Here is a 22,290-nt window from a genome sequence, read left to right on the forward strand (position 1 = left end):
ACCTCGTCATAGAAGGAGATGAGGTTAGTAAGGCAAGACCTGCCTGCGATAAAGCCGTGCTGGCTGTCATTCAGAATCTTGCCTTCTGCAAGCTTATCGCAGATAGATTCCTTGATGAACTTTTCTAGGATTTTCCCTAGGATGGAAGTTAGGCTGACTGGCCTATAGTTACCCGTGTTCTCCCTCTTGCCCTTCTTGTGCATAGGTGCAACATTGGCCTTCTTCCAGTCCTTAGGGACTTCTCCAGAGCGCCACGAGTTTTGGAAGAGTTTTGCCAGGAGTTCCAGCATGACTTCAGCCAGCTCCTTCAGCACTCTCGGATGAAGATCATCTGGTCCTGCTGACTTGTATACGTCTAATTTTTTTAATTGATCATACACCAATTCTATGGCAATAGTAGGAAGGCAATTATTCCTACTGTGCTCATACTGTACTCTACCTGGAGTTGTTTTTCCTTTGGTCTGGTGAAAGATTGATGCAAAGTAGTCATTTGTTTTCCTCCTGTTCCCTATGTACCTAAAGAAGGACTTCTTGTAGTCCTTGATTCCCGTTGCTGATCTATGTTTGGTCACCACTTTAGCCTTTCTTATCTGTTCCCTGCAAATGAGGGATGTCGTGGAATAGTCCTTCTTGGGTCCTGCCCCGAGCTTCCATTGTTTATAAGCCTCTTTCTTCTTTGTTAAGAGGAGTGTGATTTCCTGTTTAGCCAAGAGGGCTTCTCAGCCTTTCTGTTACATTCTCTCCTCATGGGAATGGACTGCCTTTGTGCTTCAAGGATTGTGTCCTTAAGGAACAACCGCTCTTAATCTTTTGCTTTCAGTCCTTGGTCCTGCAGCACTTCCCCTTCTAGTGACCTAAGCTTGTTGAAATTTGGATTTTTGAAGTCCCAGACTTCAATACTGCTATCAGATTTGTCTGCCTTATGTTGGACCGTGAACATGATGGTTTCATGGTCACTGTCACCCAGAATTCCCTCTATATTTAAGTCGGTCACCAGGTCATCTCCTTTGGCCAGGACCAAGTCTAGCAGAGTGCCCATGCACCTCCTGAGTCAGGAAGAGCTCCTCGAAACAGGTGAGGAAGGATCATGACCAATTCTACTTGGTCAAGTGTTCCTCCTAGGAGATGTCTGGATAATTAAAATCATCCATAATGACCATGTCATGTGCACATGTGGCCTCGGTCAATTCTTGGGTGAACTCCAGACTGAGTTCCTCACCCTGGTTTGGTGGTTTGTAGTATACACCTACAGTTACAGTTACAGTCCTGTTCCAGGACTCCCTTTTTCTCAAGAATCTAGAGAACTTTTTAGGGTAGTATCTCCTAATCAGAGATATCTCTCTCCTCTCTCACCTCTAACCTCCCTCTTGTCTCCCTCTTCCCTCTCGCGTCCCTCTCTCTCGCCTCTCTCTCTCCCCATCCCTGACTAAATCTGAGCTGCTCTGCACCATTATTGCCTACATGCCATTCACTTCTGCATGCTCTCGCCCACAGTAGAGTTATTGCTTCACTTTCTGCTCTTGTTGTCATACACAGCCTTCCTTGTATAGGTTAAAATCACCCAGTTGTGTGGTGAGTGGCAGGCTCAGTTTAGCATGGTTGGAATCTTCATCTGGTATGGTAGCCAGAATAGGTTGTTGGGAATGTATAGATATCATAAAGTATCTTTTTTGGAGGCATCTGATCCTGGTAGTCTGGGTGAAACATCTTTTGTTGCAGTGCCACTGTGTAGTTTCCTCATGGGGGATATCTGATAAAGAGCCAGCTGTGAGATGTAGTCCAAGACAACAGACCAGCTCTGCACAGCATGGTAACTGTATACCTTTTGTCACCATGCATTTTTTAGTAAGTGACTACTCCCCAGCCTACATTTGTGGGCCAATCAGGAAGCTGTATATTAAATTGGTATCTTTCCATATCCCTGCTTCCCTTTTTGGTCTAATAAGCACTCTGTACTGGGGATTCTTTAAATGCAGTTTAAAATGATGTATTTTGTACTTCTGTTGGAGATTCGGTATTTGTACCTGTAGGAGGAAGTTTTTGATTTTGGAGCAGTGCATGCAAATGTCCATCTTTGAAAAGCTGTTATAATTAAAACCAGCTCCCAACCCTCACTTTAAACCCTCAAAATCAAGCTCATAGCAAATCTGAAACTTTCTATGAAACACTTCATCTTTTGAAGATGTTACGTCCATCTGCCAGGGTTAGTAGCCTCTGTCTGAAATAACAGGAATATTATGAGTTTCTATGACAGTGAGATTTTCTTTGACTTTCTTCTTTTTACATTTTTAAAAGCCATTGACTGTTATGAAAGGAGAATTTCATTCTTGACTGCATTTATTAAAGGATAGTGAACTCTGGCACTTTGATTATATGCAACTCAAATGTTATTTTTCCTCACAAAGCTCACTTAAATGTACTGAAACACACTTTATTCTTCTGCTGCTAAACTCTGTTGCTTCTTTTTAACCTTTATTTATTTAGATATTAATTAAATACATAAAAGAACACCCAGAAATACACTCCTATTAGATGCATGAGTGAGTCTCTTTGGCATGCCTTTATCTTTTATCTTTTTATACTGTTTGAAAAGTGGAGGAAAGTGCATGAGCCTACAAGGCAAACTTAAGTATTTATACTTAGTTGATCCTAAGTGTTAGATTGTGCTGCGTATAGGAAGACCCAGTGAGAGGAATAGGTAAAGAACATCAAAGAAAATAGTTCTTTATTTTGTCTTTTCCTTTGAATTTCTTAAGCTCCTAACAGTCAACCATAACACACACTATAGTAGTAGAATTATCCCCATTTTACAGCTGGTGGAACAGCTTGCCCAAGGCTACACAAATAGTTTATTGATGTTTTTCCTATGACTGTCACACATGTACTCTGACTACTGGATCTCATATCCTGTACACAGAGAATGAATGCTTGACAGCAAAATATTGCAAGTAGATAGCCAAGTACCACAGACACAATGTGTCAAATTCATCCCTAGTGGCCTTTCTGTGGCTCCCCTGGAATTACACTACATATGAATTTGGCCTAGAGTTCGGTAACTGGCAGCTTACAGAGGCCATCTGCTGTCCCAGATACCAAATATCATTGTCCATTGTTGTTCCTCAGCCTTTATTACCTAAGACAATTGGGGAATAGAAGTTTTGTCTGTTTGTCACAAGCATGTCATGTATATTCTTCCCTCATGTTGATTTTGAGAAAAACATTCAGTCTAGTGAGGCCTTCCTACAATACTTAGGGCTTGTGATAGACACTGAATGGGAGGCTGAAATGTTCCATCTGGCCAGAAAACAGGTGCAGCCTTCCCCACCAATGTGTCTCCCTATTGCCCTGCAGAGGGTGTGCATTGGTGTTTAAGGAGCTGTTTGATGGTCTGTTCAATCTTTAGCTGTTCCAGTGATATGCTTAACAATGTCAGCAACATTGGGCACATCTACATGTGAAATTAATTTGATGCAATAAAAGCCAGCACAGTTCACAGTGGAGTATATTGCTCCTGGGTGCAGCATTTATGTGTACACCCAGGATTGCAGCATGTTATGCTGGGTTGGAACAGTCCTGGGCTGGCAGGGGGTCCTGGGGCTCAGCCTGCCAGCCTGGGGTTGATCTGACCCAGCTCAACTTGCTGCGGAGGGGCTGGCTGGGACAGGAGGGTGCTATGATGTGGGGCTAGCCAGCAGGCAGCCCGCACTGTAGCACTTTCATGTCCCAGCCAGCCCTGCTCAGCATCTACACGTGGTGTAGTGGAGTAAATAACTGCTGTCAGGTAGTATCTGTGTTGGGCAGTACTATTGTAGGGCAGAGTTAATTAGTTTACTTCAGCCTAATAGCATTGCACGTGTAGATGATCAGTCAGTTCTGCAGTAAACGTCTCATGTAGATGTGCCCATAGAGTGCAGAGTGAGGAATAAAGAAAACAATCAAATAGGAACTCTTAGCTAGAGCTGCTTAAAATGCTTTTGTGAAAAGCTGACTTTTTGAACTCTAAAAAAAGTTAGCAAAAAAGGATTCCAATTTTTTACTGAAAGGAATGCAAATTGATTTGATTTGAAATGAAAATAAATCAATATGGATGAATTGAAACCAGTTTTCAGTTTTTATTTCTCTCTGTCTCTCTCATTTCTGGCGTTTCTTTGCTTTTTCTCCCCCATCTTCTTGTACAATAGTGGAAGGGATAGAAATTAGGAAGGGAAAAGGAAAAAAAAACCTTGGGGGGAGAAAAAAAGCACTTCTCAGCAAGTGAAATCCAATGGGATTATTTTCCTTTTAGTTAAAAATGGGTAAATTCAGTAAAAAAAACCCCTAGCTAAACAATGGAAGTTCTTTTGTTTCCTTGATTTTTTTCCATAGGAAATAATTGCTAATTACCAGCTCTGCTGACAGCAGTAAGCACATTGCCAAAGTGTTAAGGATGATTCGTGCCACCTACACTTGTACGGTTCCTGTGCCAAGGTGTACACTCTTGCATATGAAATCTATATACAGAGAGTTTCCATCTCCACACATTTGCAATAATTCTAAGTTCTCCCTCCTCTTGTTCTCATTTTCTCTTTGAAACATGCGAATTTGGCTCCTGGTTTGAGCTGGTTGAATTGGGATTTCAAATTCACAGCCCAGTCATTCAGAATGTCAATTGTCTTCCAGGGCACTGCACTGTGTGTCCCAGTGCTGGGAACTCTTTAAAGATCATCTGACATTTAAAGGGACACTGCCAGGATAAACTCTCTCTCTCTCAGGTGTTTCTATATATATCTGGACATCATTAATATATTAACATGTAACAGCTGATGTTTAAGTAAGGGGAAGTGTTTTTCCCCATGATATTACAAGCCTCCGTTACTAAAATTGAAAGATTTTTAAAAAAAAGAAATCAATTGATTTTTCACGATGCTGTTGGCTCGTTGCTTTTGTTTGACTCATCTTTGGTGATGAAGCCTACTGACTGCTTTCAGTTTTGGGGTTCACCACCCTTGCACAGTGCTGTTTAATTTTAGGTTTCTAACAAAGAATCATGGGGTTTAGGGACAGAGAAATCTTAATCTGAAGTGTAGAGTGCCCTACACTTCATTTCCCAGTCCATGCAGAGTTACTCCCTTTTACACCTTTTTATTATGGCTGCTGTCCAGGTTTAGTTGTAAATGTGTCAGGCAGTGAGGCTTCTAACTCAGTCCTTGAGGGACTCTTTTACACGATAATACCTCTTACTGCCAGGAGGGTCCTATATCTTTTTAATTAGAAACACACATAGTTTTGGGGTACCCAGCATGCTTGTTTTCCTTCCTTGGTATTTGTACCTTTCCCTTTGAACACATCATCTCTTTGATGACTTGTCACATCTCCCCTAGAAGAGGAGGTTAAATTTCCCTGCCAGATAAATGACTCTCTTCATATTAAGGGTTTTTTAAAAATATTTTACTGTAGAGGAGCCTAAAATTTGTTCCTGATTTTTCTCAGCAGTGAGTCTCTAGGGAAAAGATGGAACTAAGCAGGAATAAGTTACAGGGTGACAAAGTATGAGGCACAGAAATGGATTACAGTCTCATAAAATACATTTGGGTTAAAAGCAAACCTCTTCTTGTAGATAACTCGTTGTGCTTGCTGAGCAGTTGGGGTCCCAAACTCTTAAGCCCAAATTTGTCTCATTCAACAGACATACTTTTAAAAGAGATGCTTTATTAGGCACCTTAATTCTTTTTCCTTTTGTGAGTCCCTGGGACTAGATAATGGCCTTTGCCTGATGCACTCACTCCTTGGTTATATGGTCACTTTTGCTACAGGACAGCAGATTTCTATTTGAGTCTGGCCAGCTTAGTCCAAGGTGGCTTAGCTTAGTCAGAAGATGGTTAGCTGGACAGTCTCCCTAGGTTACAAGGTCACTGTGCTATGCTAACAAGGACAGGCCAGAGTGCAGCTCTCCCACAAGACTCTCCACCTGGCTGATAAATTGCCTGTAACTTTGCCTGAATGAGCACAGTTTAAAAACTCTGCCCAGCCATGCAGGAATACCAGCCTTTTTATTTGATGGTTTGGGAAGTTTTTGGAGTCCTGGGCCATTTTCAAGAACCCTCCTGCCCTCCTTTTCCAGCCAAAGCAGTGATGGTAAAATATTTTTGCTGGAATTTGGTCTGGCAGAGTATGCCAAAGGTTATAATAGGCTGTTGGCTTCTTCCATAGCATAGCAGATCATAAGACTGGCTTTTTTATATGGTGTCAGGGGTCCTTTCTTCACCTCTCTCCTCCCTAGTAACTCTTTGGTGGAAGGCATTAAACCTGGGGTAGAATGAATTATTGCAGAGGATCTATATATACCTAAAGGAGTAGAGTGGAGAGTTGGGGGAATCCAGTCTGCATGAATGCAGACTTCTCCCACCACAGCTCCACAGTTTGAGTAGTAGTGCTAGTGCCTTTTCCTTTAAACATACTCCAAAATATTTGTGAAATTATATGGAATCTGAATCTGAAAGGAGATGTTTCACCAGTACTATGGCCTTGCCCTTATAGCATGCCTTGCCAAATGGTTTCCCTCCCATGGGTACTACAGGGCTTTGCAGTCCTGTGGAATGGGCAGTGCTACAGAATGGTTTAGCATGCTGCTGGGAGATGAGGGAGGCTGCGGGGAATTGAGGTGAGACGTACAATAATAACAGTAAAAAGAACTGGGGTACTGGTATTAAAGAGTTTTTTAGTGGTGCCTCTCAAACGTGGGTATAATTATCCCCATTTTAAAGGTGAGAAAACTGAGGCATGAATAAGGGAGGTGCCCTTTCCAAGTTCCTAAGCTGAGTCTTCAGCATAGCGGAACAGGAATGTAGAGTACAAATCAACATTCACATTCAGTGGACTGTTCTGCCTGTCCCTTTCCTGAGCAGACAAGGTATTGAATTCTGTAGTGCTCCCAGTCCTGGTTAGCGGCAGATGTGAGAGAGAGAGAGATGAAGGGACCTGGTTTTTCCTGCATGGCAGCGCAGCGTACTAACCACTCAGGCACTGCCAATCCCTTCTCTGCACTAGTCCCTGTTAGTGGAGAGTTTGTGGTAATGGGAGTAATTAACACACTGGGAGTCATTTCTGTGTCCTGGAAAGGAACAGAAAGCCATCAGAGCAGCCCCAGACATGATTGCTCTGCAGGGTTATTTTCTCTGTCTCTTTCTTTTTCCTTTGTGCCTGGGTTTTGATTTTTCTTCTTTGTGTTAAGAAAGCTGGAGAGCAGAAATGGTCTGAAAATTGCCTTCATGCTGAGCTTGGGCTAGGTAGGCTGGTAAAAGGTCACCCACTTGGACTAACCGGCCTCCTTTCTGGAGGGGGTGGGTGGTGGGGGAGGCAAGGGACGCATGGTCTCTCAGGGCTTTTTTCCACCCCTCCTTCCTGCAGCCTAGATCTGAAGCACTGCACTTCTGAATTGAATCTTTAATAGTCCCAGGAGGGGAGAAGCTTGAAGGGTGATTATCTTCATTATAAAATATTAACTCTTCCAGCAGCCAGATGGCTTCCCAGCCCAATGGGTCTGAAGTGTCAGGCTGGGCTGCCCTGGTTTCATGCTTGCTATTGGGCCTTCTCTCCACAAAGCCACTGGTGTATTTTAAGCTGTCTAACATGAAATGAGTGTATATGTTCACAGAGTCTTCATGTATATGGAGTGTAAGCCCAGATGAATCTTCTCAGGTGAGATCCAGGACTGGATCAGTAATAAAGATATGTGCTGGCTCTTTTTTCTTCTGTATTAAGAGAGGAATAGGGAGGCTGGTGAAGGTGGTTATTACACATATCATCTATCTGCTGTACCTTGAAAAGGACAGTCTAATCAGGGCCACGGCCAAAAGAGAGAGAGAGACAGAGAGTATGTGTGAGAGAGTCCTGACCAGCTAGAGAGCAAGAGCATGAAGGAAGCCCAGCCTTGTTTCAGAGTGTGCTTGTGGGTGGCAGTCATGAATGGCAATGACTTTTTTTGGCTTTGTCTTGGAAGGAAACCATGTATTGATGCCATTAGTAATAAAATAATGACCCAGTGGCCATTTCCAAGAATGGAGAACCTGAACCTGGGTAGTGTGCAGGAGAAGGGAAGCTAAAGTTTGCCATTTTCTGATGCTGAATCCCTTGGGGAGGGAGGGAGGCCAGTGCACATGTAGGGGTTTCATGTGACAAGGTAAGGAGAGCAGGAGTGGGTTCCTTAGTCACCTATAACAGTGGTTCTCAACCTTTTTTGTACCAGGACCCATTTATAAACACAGATGGCCAGTTCCAACCCAGTGCCCCTCACTCCTGGCCCCCTGCTCCCAGCTCCCCAGTGTGTCGGGCAGGTGGGGTATGTGGAGCATAGAATCATAGAAAATTAGGGCTGGAAGAGACTTCAGGAGGTCATCTAGTCCAACCCCCTACTCAAATCAGAACCATCCCCCAAGCAGCCTCAGGCAGCCCCTTACAGGCTGATACTCTGCCAGCCTGCAAAGGAAAAGCCACACATTTTTGCATTTTGGCTTTTGTTCTACCCAGGAGAACATGCGAAACACCAGCAGACTCTCCCTATGCCTGAAGAGGGTGTTTGTACCTGAAAGCTTGCAAAGAACAATTTTTCCAACTATTTAGTAGGTCTAATAAAAGATACTACATCTACCCAAAGAACCTTGTCTTCCTGACTGAGAAGCAGACATTCTCAAAACAGAGGAAAATCCAATCCACTTGATTGTCTTTCTTCAGTCTCTTTATTTTTAAAAGCCTCCTGGTTTCCTGTCATTTCTGTGCAAGCATCTCACTCCGCACCCTTGCCAAGGAGGCTTGGAAGTGGGAGAGTTCTGTGTTCTTCCCCTCCCCCTGCCCCCAGTGAAAGCATCAATTCACTCTTCTCATGTCTGCATTTTTCATCTGAAGGTTTTATTTTTGTTTTTCTCATTTTTAGCCAGGACTCAGCTGGGGATAGGCCCAGCCAGGGGGATTTCTGTCTAAGAGGAAGCCAGCTCTGTGGAGGCACAGACAAGGCATGATCCAAGCAGAGCCCATTGCAGAGCATTGAATTAGACAAGTGTGAAGAGGATAAGCAAATACTATTAGTTTCCCTTCCTTCTGCCCCTGGCAAGCTTGGCTTTTAAGATCAATTATTGATTTTGAATTTCACAGGATTGTTTCAGACAACATATGCTGCAAGGCTGTAATGATCCTGTCGCTCTGCCCTGCATGGACTGTAGAGGTGGAGGTTGATAAGGGCGCAAATTGGGGCCCCATCGAGATCCTTTAGAAATTAGTGACCAAAACGGCCTTTGCTGCAATGGGAGTAAGATTGGGCCCTTTGGAAGCAGGGAAGTGGATGAGTTCATACACTTTCCTTTTCATTGGAGAAGGCAAGGGGTTGGATGGGGGTCAGATGTGACATGAGTGGTGAATAGCAGGTCACTAATGAATGTTTTGGTTTCCATGTTGCAGTGCAGCATGATGAGCAGTTTATGCGTAGGGAGGTCCAGGCTTGGGCTGACTGAGGTGCCGCAGGTCAGGACTGACTTGCATCAGTAGAGCTGTGTGAGACACTTGGGACTGGAATGACAGGAGGGCTTGCAAAACAGGGCTGGGTGTTATGGCAGAGCTGTGTGTGGGAAGCTGCCCTGGCTCCTGCCTGTGTGTACCTGGCTTCATCCAATGCTATTATTCTTTCTGCACTTGGAATAGCTGAACATTACACTTTAAAAATATCCGTCCCCAAGCAATTAGCAGGCAAAGGAGGAGGTAGCGAAGGAGGGAGGGCAGAGTGACAAACCCAGTTCCCAAAACCTTTCCGTGCAGTTTGGTAAATAACCTGCATGTCAGCACCGTGCCTGGCTTCTCGCTCTGCTTCTCAAGCAGTTGCGTTGTGAGACGTTTGCAAAGATATTAACCCCGCATAAAAAGTATGCCAGTCGGTAATTATGGAAATTAGCTGGCAATTAGATAATGTCACTCACTCTCCACACAGAACAGATAAGCACTTGAGAGCCACTCTGCAGCAAGGATGGGTCCCCCCTCCTCAGGCTTTTAAGCAGATGGCGCTGATCTCCTGGCATTAATAAGCAGCGCCTTTGTCTTGGCAAGGTGGCTAATGGTCAGGGAACTCGCAGTGTAGCCCCCTCCCCACCAGCAGTCGTTCAGCGTTCTCCCCCACCCTGCCTTCTCCCCCAAGATTTCTGCTGCTCTTTCATTCCTGTGAGTGGGAAGTTTGAATAGTGGAAGTGGGTGTGTTTCCTGCAGAGGGTTTTCTATGTGTGAACTGCTGAGCCGTCTGTTCAGAGCACAGATTCTGTGCTTTGTCTCCTCCTTACCGTTCTGCAGTGTGGAGTTTAGGTAGGTGTGCAGGTGCTGTGAGACCAGCCTGCTGGACAGCTGGCCCTTGCAGAGCAGCGCATCTCAGACAGCACTGTAGAGAGCGTTGGCTGGTGGTCCATTGACAAGCTCGCTGATAATGTGGGTCTGACTCTCCTTATTTCCTGCGGCTCAATGGCATTAAAATCAGCTAAAAATACAATGCAGAAAACATTTGTAGTGTTACTTTTCCATGCGAGCATTTGCTGTAATTGGTGTAGGGATGTAATGTGACTGTGAATGAGAGCGGAAGGTGTCCACCACACATGCTCTCTTTCTTAGGCTGTGGTTCATGCTGTGAAAAAGTTTTGAGTTCTCCCTGGGAGGACACACTTAAAAAAAATACAGCCATTTTCTCCAGGAATTGCCCCAAACTTTGCAGCATCACCGTGAATGAGCTTTACAGTTTCAACATTGACTATAGTACTTTTTTGAAAAATAAGAAATGGTAATAGGAGAGAATTATTCATTCTCTGTCTGTCTTGGAGGACTAGAGTGGGGAGTTTGGCGAGGCACAAAGGTAATGTGTCAGGTTTTAATCTCTAAAGGTTTGAACAAAAATCCTGACTTGTGCCAGAAAGGATGACGGGTCTTCTGTTTTTCCACCTGGTCCCTGTTACTGTGTGGTGAGGTTTGTTAGCATTGGCCAGACAACAGTAGAAAGGGATGCTGTGTTTCAGGGTTCAGGTACCTTGTCAGTGCTCTCAGGAAAATGCTGCTATATGCCTGGATTTAAACAATCCTCAAAGCTACAGTTGGAATGGTCAACAGGAAAGAAAACATTCAGAAGCAACTTCTGTAATGCATCTGAACCTGCAACGATCCTGTTTCCTCTGCTTGAACAGGTGTAACCCCCATGGGGTTTGGAAAGTAGATGGAGGGGAATGGGTGATGGGTTTCAGGAGCTTTCCCTAGCATTCTGAACTCAGCATCTCCTCATTTTGCTAGTTTCCATTTGTTTGCTATCTGGAGTCTAGTATGAAACCAGTGGGTGGGTGTTGACCCATTTTGTATGGACCAGGCATCAGCACTACAGAAACCACCTGTGCAGATATCCCTGTTTTTGGCAGCCTTAAGAACTGGAGCCACAGATATGGGAGATGACTCTACTTTTCACCTGTTTGAGTTGGTTCCTGCAATCTCAGGTTGGGACAGATTATGGGTTTGAGAGGAGTTTGCTGTGCTGTGGGCTGTAGGCACCTGTCCTGTGGATATTTCTAGGCTTCCAGCCTCTGCAGCTCTGGTTGCAGCATCTTTCACTAGTTGTGGAAGGGATGATCATTTTAAAGTGAGAGCAAGGTTGGAGAATGTGATGGCTACTTCTCATGCAAACAGTATAACCTACTTTGCCCAAGAGAATTTAGAGCTGCGGAGTAAGCAGCTCGACTGTAGGGTCTCTGCAGGTGCTCACTGACTTGCTGGGCTTGCCTCCCTCTCTCCCTTATGTCCATCATGGGGATGTCTGAATCTTAACAGTGAAGAGAATTTAGCTATGGCAGTGGTGAATGTTTCAAGGAACGCTGAGTGGCTGGGAGCACACTGCTGGCTAATTTACACACATTCTTAAATTCCTATTCCCATCTCATCAATAATTCCAGACCTGGGTCATCACTTTCCCTCTTCCCTCCCTCTCACTGTCTTCTCCTTCTCCATAAATCAAGGGCTATTTTAGTGTAGACACTGGGGAGCACAGAGAAGAAAGGTAAACGGACTAGAGCCAGGCACCTCTGCCTGCAGTTGCTTTGCAAAGGCCAAGACTAAATGACTAAACCAACATCTGGGTTATCAAGAGGACAGACCGTTTGAATGCTTGGGTCCTTTTTTTTTCCTGTTTACCTCTCCAAGTACCTCCTACTTTCTCCCCTCTGTCCGCAAGAGCCAAGCTGTTAACAATTAAAAGGAATGATCTTCCTTCAGGTTTTGACTTGATTGTATTTGTGTTCACAGCAGTTTAGCTAAGGAGCTTCTGTCAGGCAGCTGCAGGGAATGGGTCTGGCTTACAGGGGGCATTGAAAGCTCATTTTTCTCTGTTGCTTTCAGGTTCTCTTTTAATTGTTCTGTTTTTTAAGTGACTTGTTTTTAGTGCAGGTTAAAGGTGCCAGATTGACAACCACAGAGGCTTACAGCTGCCATATATTCCTGGGATGGATTCAGCATGAGCCATGATAGTGAAGTCTGTCTCTTTCCTCACCTGGAGAAACTCTTCTCACTCAATTTATGTGACCTCTCCAGTCCTTAATTTCCCTGATCTCCAGTAAAGGGCTGTTTAGTGTTAGTGTTCATGAACTCTTCTTTGGAGAAGGGGTAGTATTCATAGGTGTCCACAAGGAACTACCAACTCATTTCACGTATCAGCATTTGACAGCTGTTTGGTGGCATATTATGTCACTTCTGACGGAGTCTGAGCTGGCAGCCAAGAAGTGAAAGACTCTGCATCTTTGTGTTAGCTCCCTGGGGCTTCAACTCCCAGCTTTGTACTTGGACTGAACTTCCTCTGTTAATTTTTATATAGAGATTCTTGCCCAGCCTTCTTCTCTGAGCAGGCTTCTGTGCTGGTGGCAGCTTTTGCCTTAACAAGTATTTTCAAACAAAGGATGAGTCACAGGTTCGAAATGCCTTTCCCTGTCATCTTAAATCATCTTCCTGCACCCGCCACACAGTCACCCACCTGCAAACTGTTCAAAATGAATTTAATACCAGTGTAAACTGATGCAACTCCTCCCCAGTGAAGGCAATTGAAGTTTTTCCCACTTATTCCTGGGGTGAATTTGACCTACTGGGGATAGCAAACTCTTTTGGGAGCTTCCAAGATTGACAGTATTGTTTTTTCTGTTATTAAACAGGCACTTGGATGCTGTATTGATGGGGACACTTAAATACTGGGCATGCTAGTATGGTGAAGTTCTTACTACCTCAGCCAGATATAAAGGTTGCATTTTGGCTGAACTTTACAGATGTTAGTGGAACCCTCATTTCATTTCCTGCAGTGGTAATGTGTAGGACACACACAGCAAGATCTTCCATTGAATAGGAAACTGAAAACTGAACAGCAATCCTATGGGTAGGCAATCTGCTGTGAGTCAGGATAGCAGGTAGGGGACCCAGAAAGTTTTAAGAAGTAGCATCCCATGTCCTATGCTGGCTTTTTCTGTCCTAAGAATTGTAATATTTGCATTAAGCATTTTTGTGTAAGTATCTATTAGCTACTGGGGAAGCTGCAAAGCCACACTCGTGTATAAAATTGATGGGAGGGATCCATCCCTCATTAAGGAAGTAAATACACTGGGGCCATTTTTATACTGTGTAGTACTAAAAGGTGTGGAGATCCCTGAGGGGCTTCTCAGGTCTGTATAGTTCTGATCACTTGAATGGCTCCTTGGCATTGAGGATTTGGGATTATGAGGCTAGCTGTATGTAGGAGGGCCTAACAGTGTACCATGAAGCTCTGCCAGTTACTACAGGAAGTAAGCTTCCTTGAAGTGTAAAGCTAAGTATAAACAGTCAAAAAGCCTGAGGCAGAATCAACTGGATCTACTCAGGTTTCTCTAAGCGCATAGATTGGTCCGTTAACGAGTGGAACTCATGCTCGCGATTCATTTGGGGAAGGCAAGCAGATGCTGGCCAGAAAGCAGGGGGGGTCTCAGGCTCTTAAGCCCCAGTTTGTCTCATCCAACAGACATACTTTAAAAGAGATGCTTTATAGGTACTGTATTTCTTTTTCCTGCACACCTCCCAGCCTACTGGACATTGCCACGGACAGCTGAGCCCAGCTGAGCTGGGGCCATCCCCGACTGACTGCCTCGCACACACCATCAGCTCCCTGCTGGCAGCTGCAGGGGTGGAGGCTGGCACAGAACATCTCCCCAGCCCCACTGCAGCAGGGGAGGAGGGAAGAACGGGGTCTGCCCAGCTGGGGTGGGGGGCATGCTGCAGGAGCTTTTGGGCTGTCCCAGAGCTGGGGTCTGCCCAGCTGTGGGAGAGGGAGGGGAGTCTCATGCGGTGGGGGATTTCCCCCTCACACTTTGGTGGGCTGGGCTGAATAGCCCTGCCCCCCATGAATTGGCGCCTCTGACTCTCAAGGGTGGGGAATGGAGCTCCCTGCACCTGTCGTGGCCCACCCCCCCAGCAGGTCAGAGGCAGCAATTCATAGGAGGTGGGGCTATGCAGTTCGGTCTGGCCTGGCCAGGTGGGGGGAACCCCCCCACTCCCTTCCAACCTGTAGGACTCTCTCCAGGTGGATAGACCCGTTTCCAGGGGGCTGGCTCCATTCCCCTGCCTCCCCCCACTCTTCTCCACCTGGCTGACAGGTGCAGGCAGGACACAGGCTGGGGAGCAGAGGCTTTGCTGCCTCAGTTTCGTGATAGGTCAGCTTGGCCAGGGCAGAGGAGTGCTGGGGGAGGCTAACCCGCCTGCCCTGCAACATAACTTGAGACAGGAGGGGATCTGGAACACAAATTTGATAGGTTTGTCTAACCTAAACTGATTAAATCTGATACTACATCCATCCAGGTCTTTCTTAAACTGGGTTCTACCATTTTGAAATTGGTCTGTGTGTCCTGAACTTCTGTTCTGTTACAGGTTTATACTAGTTTCCAGTCATTTTTACTGGTTTACGTGTAATTTCTGTACCAAACCATTATGGCTTATTAGGTAGTATGCTTACAAATCTTAAGTCAGAGTCTGATGAGCTGTGGGACTGACCTTCTCTCTCTCTCTTTCTCTCTATCTCGCTCCCTCTTCTGTTGTCCCTACAGATCCTGCAGGCTCTTTGAGTGCCAAGTGGTGAATGATGGGCTGGAACATCTTCAGCACACCATGAAGATTGACTTTGCTTTTACTCTCTCAAGAGTTACGTGCTTTATGAGTTCACCACCACCACTGCCGCCTCGTTGCCATCACTGTCAGGTTCACTGCCGCTTCTAGGAAACTGGAATTTGAGGATTGGCTTCCACCTCTGCCTTTACTCTCTCCTTAAATCAACCAGTTTCATCTTCGTGTTTTTACTGAAAGAAGGACACCTTCTGTGTTTTTTGCCATTCACAAAAGTTCATCACCTGGAGAATTCTTTCCATATGCCCTCTCCTCCTTGGATAAAGGCCTCCGGATCCTAACGGATAGCTGAGATCTTTCCTTGGAGAGGTGAATTCTCCTTCGCAGTCACATCTGCACACACTCTCTCTCTCTCTCTCTGTATCTCCCTGTCTCTGATTTTCTCCTGCTTCTTTGGAATTTACTGGTTATACTGTTGGTTACTGGGATCCTCATCACCAGTGCTGTGGCTTTTATTTTTCTCCCAGGGAAGAGCAGGTTATTGCAACAATGGGCTTCACACTCCACTCTGTCTGCTTCACCCTGAAGGTGAGTTTACTACTGGGATCCTTGCTGGGCCTCTGTCTGGGCCTGGAGTTCATGGGACTCCCAAACCAGTGGGCCCGTTACCTCCGCTGGGATGCCAGTACTAGGAGTGACTTGAGTTTCCAGTTCAAGACCAATGTCTCGGCTGGGCTGCTCCTCTACTTTGATGATGGTGGTGTCTGCGACTTCCTCTGCTTGTCCCTTGTTGATGGGCGCATCCAGCTTCGGTTCAGTGTGGACTGTGCTGAGACCACAGTCATCACAGATAAGCAGGTCAACGACAGCAATTGGCATTTCCTGATGGTCAGCCGCAACCACCTCCGGACGGTGCTAGTGCTGGATGGCGAAGCTAAACCTGGTGAGGTGCGCCCGCAGCGCCAGTATATGAACATTGTCAGTGACCTCTTTATGGGTGGTGTCCCATCAGACATCCGGCCTGCTGCCTTGACTCTTGATGGTGTCCTGAGTGAGCCCCTATTTCAAGGATTTATCCTGGACCTGAAGTACGGCAACTCAGAACCTCAGCTCCTGGGCAGCCATGGGGCTCGGCTGGACATGGAGGGGCTCTGTGCAGAGAACCCTTGTGAGAATGGTGGCACTTGCTTCCTCCTGGACGGTGAGCCTCACTGCGACTGCTCAGCCACTGGATATGTTGGCAAACTCTGCTCTGAAGGTAAGAGGGCACCTCCTTCCTTCCTGTCAGTTTTTTGCACAATTCCATGAATTGATTTTGCATTTAGCATGACTCTATTAAACCCAGTGTTCCTAGGTGTAAGCTGAAGTGTTCAGTATCATTCAGGACCGGTAATGAGAGAGGATCATTTGCTGAGCTTCAGCCTTAGATGATCTGAGACTGCAGACATTGCTTGATGCAAGTAAGCAGATCTGTAGTATTACTGCTGAATGTGTGGGCCTGTTACTTACAGAGCCAAAACACTTGTCAAAGGGAGCTTTGGGTAATAGAAGACTGCAAGATCCACACTTGAATTTGGCTTCTGAAAGCTAAAGAAAAGAGGCTCTTCCAAGTTTCTGAGCTAATGGATCGAGACTCCACAGGGAACTACTTAAGATATCAACAGCATATGGCTTTCAGCCTGTGTCTTGAAAAATGATATAAGCAAGTAGGGCTCCTGCCCACTTGGGGGCAGTGTTAATAGCTCTGGCCAGGGGTTGGATGATGGAACTTCCACATGTCTTTGGAGGGGTGTGTGACATGCATCTTATGGGGCAAAGGATACATATGGTACAGATTTCACAGACCAGACAACATGGTCATTGCATGTAAAATCATGGCTCACCATTGCTGTTGGATTCCTGTAATGATGTCTTAATTTCCAACATGACCTACTCTTTATTCTGAAGAGAGAAATTTTATCTTTGGGATTTTTACATTTCCAAGTCCTAGCTAACCATGGTCTATTTGTTGAGATATGAGATGCTTGTTGTGCAGGAAACTTTCATCTTGGAGCCAACATCAGAAATTGTCTTCACAGTCTCTACCTTATTTCTTCTCTTTTCTTGCTATTATGCCATGATGCATGCTTTTATTTATTTTAATTTTTTGTAAGTAACCTTGTTCTCTTCTCCCCTTGCCTCTTCTACCCTTCACTCGATCAGGCAGCAAAGCTGTAATCTAACAACTGCGACATCCATGTCGACTTTGTGTCATATGGTATCATCCTGTCAGCACTGCAGCCTCACTGCAGGCTAAGGGAAAGAGGAGAAAGGGAGAGGCAAAGTTTTAGCAAGCTGAAACAAGCAAACAAAAAGTGGCAAGAAAGCAAAGCAGTGGAACAAGTGAAATCTACAGTCCTATTTTACCTGGATTTTTTTCCCCCAGCACAAAAAGTATTTTAATGACCTAAATCTAGTAAAACTTCCATCCTTTACACTGGGACAGGGGTTACAGCCATTCTCTGTAGATTGCTCAGCTCTTGACCCCTTGCTTTTTTTTTTCCCCTAGGGAGTGTTTTGTTGCCAGCACTAACATTATCATTCTGGTTTATTTCCTTATCCTGCCCTGGGATCTTTACGGAAGTGTTGTTTAACATGAATAATTTATTCCTGATCTTCCTTGATTTTTTTTTTTAAAGGAGATGTTTCCTTTTGAATGGACATCAGCAGCTTCTCTTTCATGGATCCTTAATTCATTTATACAATTTGTCGGCCCTTTAATTTGTGTGTGTATTTTCAGCCGGTCATCAGCGGAGTTGGCTCTTTCATTGGGAGCTGATGGGACCCAATTGATTAACTTCTGTTTTAACAGCTAAATGCAATATGTACCTTTTTAATAACGAGTTCTCTTGACAGGGTTTAGGCCATTACTCAGCTATTGATTGATACCTGTGTCTGCAGATGGTAAAACCACAACAAACTCATTTATCCTGTGGCCAGAAAAAGAAATAAAAAATAAATACTGAGTGGAACCTGCTGCCCATGAACTGTGGTGGAATGAAGCTCCATTTACAGTATTACAAATTATTTTAATGCAAAGTGCAGTTCCAGTTACAGTGAACCTCAGCGGAGGGTGAAACATTCTGTGATAAGGCAGAACTATAAATCTTCTGAAACATATGACCCTATGTTCAGAAAACCATGGGGGCATTCAGTGCTGAGTATGTGTGCACAATTATCAAGACCACAGATGAGTGGCCTATTGGTTGTTTGTGTGTGCAATTTCTGTGGTGTGGTGGGTCAGGTATATGTGCAAATGTGTGCACAACTCTGAAAAGTTGGCCATTCAAAAGAACATAGGAAGAGATAAATGGTGTGCTTCAGTTTGCTAAATCTGACAGTCCTCTGGACTGCAAAAGGATGCTCTCCTGAGTAGTTGTTAAACTGCAGATTGTGCATCAGTCATGAAGCTGAAGTTAGAGCTCTCCCCTTTTGCCCTCAAGTAAACCAGTTCATTCTTTCTGGTATCAGCCTTTCAGTACTAGAATAACACACAGATGTGTTTATACTCCAGAAAGTCCTTTCCTATAAGCATCTCTTTTGTGTTCTCAAAAAGGGGAGACCAAGACACAGTGTAGCTGCCTAAATTGCCACACTGGTGCACTCAGCCAGTGGTGCCTGCCCAGTCAGGGTCACACTACAGACTCTCGACATATCAAGGTACCATTGTTCTCCTCTTCCACATCCATGCAGAGAGGATGGATTCCCTCATTTGCATCAGTCCAAGGGCACCCTCAAATGTATAAACTGTTATTTGGGTCCCATATGTACTACAGACTTCATCCATATGCCAAGACCTCTTCCGGGCCCTGCAGGGGAAGGGGAAGGTGAGCAAAAGGTGTGCCTGGAAACTCCATTAGCTCACTTAGTGGCTGTGCAACCTTGAAGTCGATGCTATCACCAGCTTCACCAGGCAACACACTGAAGCCTGTGTGCTGCCTGCTGGGGCTGTTTCTAAACGAAGCCTGAATAGGGGCCTGATTGCGCCTCTTCCCTTGATTACAGAGCAAGATTTCCTGGTGATGCTGCCTGCTGAATGACAGAGGAGCCTGTCGCTCTGTAATTATTACACTTTTAACTACAGAGGGGACAGATTTTTGTATAGCCTGAGCTCCATTTAAAGGGGCAAGGTATTGCAGGGTTTATGTTCTTCCTACGTGTCCCACTGTGGTAGCACAGCCTTCCTGATCTGGCTAGTACCAATGAGAACTGCCTGGCTGTCTGCTGCAGGCACAGCTTGCCCCTGCCAGCCACCCCAAATTTGCAGCACTAAGGGCTGGGTTGGTACACTGCCAGGAGCCTGATGGCTGCACTTAATTTGCATATGCATTTACATACATTTGTAATCTAAAACAAATGAACATGACCATAATATTTGCTTCTACTTGCACATTCCCTGATAGATGAATATAAATTTCCAGTTGCGTGAATTCACCAGCAGTAAACAGCTGCAGAGTCTTTGCTTGGTCTTTGCCCTGAAGTGATAGGGGGAAGGTGGGCAGTACTTGGCCGTACTCTGAGCAGCCCAGCTCTTTTCTCTCCAGTGCAAAACTCTAATGAATGAAACAGGTGGGAGTCCAAGAGTGTCAAGTAAACATGGAAAGATGAGTCCTATGAAGCTTCTGGAAAACCTAGGTGCCCCCTCAGCTTTTGGGGCAAAGGACACAGGGCTTAGGAGCAGGAAGAACACAGCTCCTGCTCTGGGTTTTTATGCTTCCTTATTTCTGCCACTCAGTCTCCCTTTTCCTTCTTTTACAGCCTCCCCGGGGATTAAGTTTCTTTGGCAAAATTTAAAATAATAATAATAATTTTCCCATCATATTGTAGATTTTTGGTGCTGTGCCAGATGGGCACTAGAGAAATAAGATGTGTTAAGATATATTAATTAACGTTTCTAAAGTGCTTGGAAGTGCCAGAGTGCAGTGTAAGCACCATTTATTATTGTGAACAGTACATACTAGTCAGGAGCTGGAGTCTGGGAGTTTCAATTTGGATCCAACTGGTCCCTAAGTTTCTCCTTTAATTTGTTACATTGTAATATCCTTTCCCCATGCATCGCAAGTGAGGCATGGTGGCCAAATGCAGCCCTAGAATTAGAGTGGTGGTCGGCACAGAACGTATTTGTCTGCTTTAATGTGGAAGAACAACAGGAAGACTACAAGCCCCACTGTGCAGAGCTCCACTGATTTAAACAGCCCTGACATGATGCTTACTGTCCTGTTTTATTCCTGGTCCACCCCTGTGGACCAGCCCTATGTTACAGGGCTGCAGTCCTTTTCTGTTGGCTTGTAAGCTACCTGCAGCCCTTGAGCACTTGGAAAATTATGGACCTTGGTTGGGCAATGTTTGGGTAACTACTGTACTGAAGCAAAACACTGATCAAATTTGGGTGAATGGCATTAGCTAGAAGTTCCAGCCATTCCACAATGTGGTTCTGCCTCTTAGTACAGAGGAAGTCTGGGAGCTAGGAGATGGTGGACCTGGATTAAAAGGCAGAAAACTAGTTTAGATTATGATGGAGGGGCTCAGAGACTGGAGCAGGTTACAGACAGATAGGTCTGAGAAATAAGAAGGAAGGTAACAAAAGCTTCAAATGAATGCATCCCTTGATGTGAGCTTTGGTCAAATGCATGTCCAGTAGTAAAAGCTATTTTGATTTTATTTTCCAAACCTGTTCAGGCAGGGGTGGCAATAACCTGGGATGGATTCTCTGTAACCTGCCTGACCTATAGTCCCCAGAGTGGCTATTGGCTATTTTAACATAAGCTGAATAGAATCCAAGAGAACTCAGTTTATAAGGTGTCCAGACAGCTTGAGCCCCCAGCAGCCTGCCAGTAGATTGCCTTCTCATACCCTATCCCAGGGACTGCAGGTAGTGAGGCTTTGGGTCAAGCTGGGTCCTTTTGGCATTTCCATACTAGAAGTAACTAGTAATAATGGTCAAAGAAGGATGGGAAGCCAGGAGATTCTGTTTGCTACTAAATTGTGAGGAGGGAAGGAGGAGCTATTTTCTGGGGAGAAAATGCATTTCTTATGTGTATTTGTTTTTTTGTTTTTTTTTAAGAAGATGGCCTAAAGTCACTGTCACTCCCCCTATGTGCTGGGCAGCTCTCTTTGGATTCATGTGAATTGTATGAGCCTTGAGCCACATGCTGTACAATGTAACCCTTTGCTTAATCCTTACCCAAAGATCCCTGTGTCCTAACTGTACTGCAGGGAGTTGTGGTTTTAAAGTCCTGGTCAGCAATATGGAAAGAGACCTTCCCAGGATTTTCTGGGGAGCGCTGGAAATCTGCACTCTATGATGAATGGAGTGGTAAAGCTGAAGGCTCACAAGGGAGAGGAAATGAAGGAGGAGCACATATATCCAGTGAACTGATGCTGACGAGAGAAGATGGCTGCTGGCACTTCATTCATCTCTGGGCTCTGACAGCTCCCTAGCCAGGGAGAAGGTGGTAATACATACAATGACATGTTACAATGGCCACTGTCTGGGCCAATCTGTTGATTCTGTTCTTCCTCTTCTCCTTTCGCACTGTCCATTCTTCTGGCTTCAATCAATAATAAAGTTTCTTTTTCCACCTCTGAAAGGTAAATGAGTTTTGTTGCTGTTCAGTGACAGCAATGTTAATCTGGGGTGTATGCTTGTTTCTCTCCCACAGTCCTTCATTGCAGACATTCATTCCTGTGCTAGGACTACTTTCATAGATGGAGCCTGGGAGAATGGGTGCAAGAGGGAGGAGTGGATTGGGACAACATGTTCTGGGTGTGGGTGCAAGACAAAAGGGTTACAGATGGGAGAAGGGGAACTTGTAACATTACAAGAAAAGCTGTTTTTGTTTCATGCATGACCCTCCCCTCTGCCTTACACAGATACCTCTCAGCATTAGCTAGCAGGCCACATGCTGGCTATGGTCCCTGCTGTGGCAAGCAGGACAAAGACAGAAAGCATAGTGTCAACTTAGGTCTTTTTGGAGCTAATCAACAGGTAGTTGATAATGTCACTCCATTCCTTCCTTGGAAAAAGTTGTTTAAGAAGAGCTTGAACTAATGAGAGCAGCTTTTGTTTTCTTAATGGGCTGATAAGCACCGAGTTAGGGGTGATAAACACTGTGTTATCAACTCCCTGCTGGGTGGGGGTGACGG

At 45.0% G+C, this 22,290-nt stretch overlaps 1 protein-coding gene across 2 annotated transcripts in view; it reads left to right on the top strand.

Annotated features, from left to right (window-relative positions):
- Window positions 1-15,654: 15,654 nt before the first annotated feature.
- The window catches only part of NRXN3 (neurexin 3), a 1,344,032-nt gene continuing 1,337,396 nt past the window's right edge, over window positions 15,655-22,290 (top strand). For both annotated transcript variants that reach the window (XM_090033813.1, XM_090033814.1), the window contains exon 1: window positions 15,655-16,363. In XM_090033813.1, the coding sequence (XP_089889939.1) occupies window positions 15,655-16,363 (709 nt within the window). The remainder of the gene's footprint in view (window positions 16,364-22,290) is intronic.

The sequence above is a fragment of the Crocodylus siamensis genome, chromosome 2 (assembly GCF_052110815.1).
Source record: "Crocodylus siamensis isolate JL-2025a chromosome 2, ASM5211081v1, whole genome shotgun sequence".
Classification (NCBI taxonomy): Eukaryota; Metazoa; Chordata; order Crocodylia; family Crocodylidae; genus Crocodylus; species Crocodylus siamensis.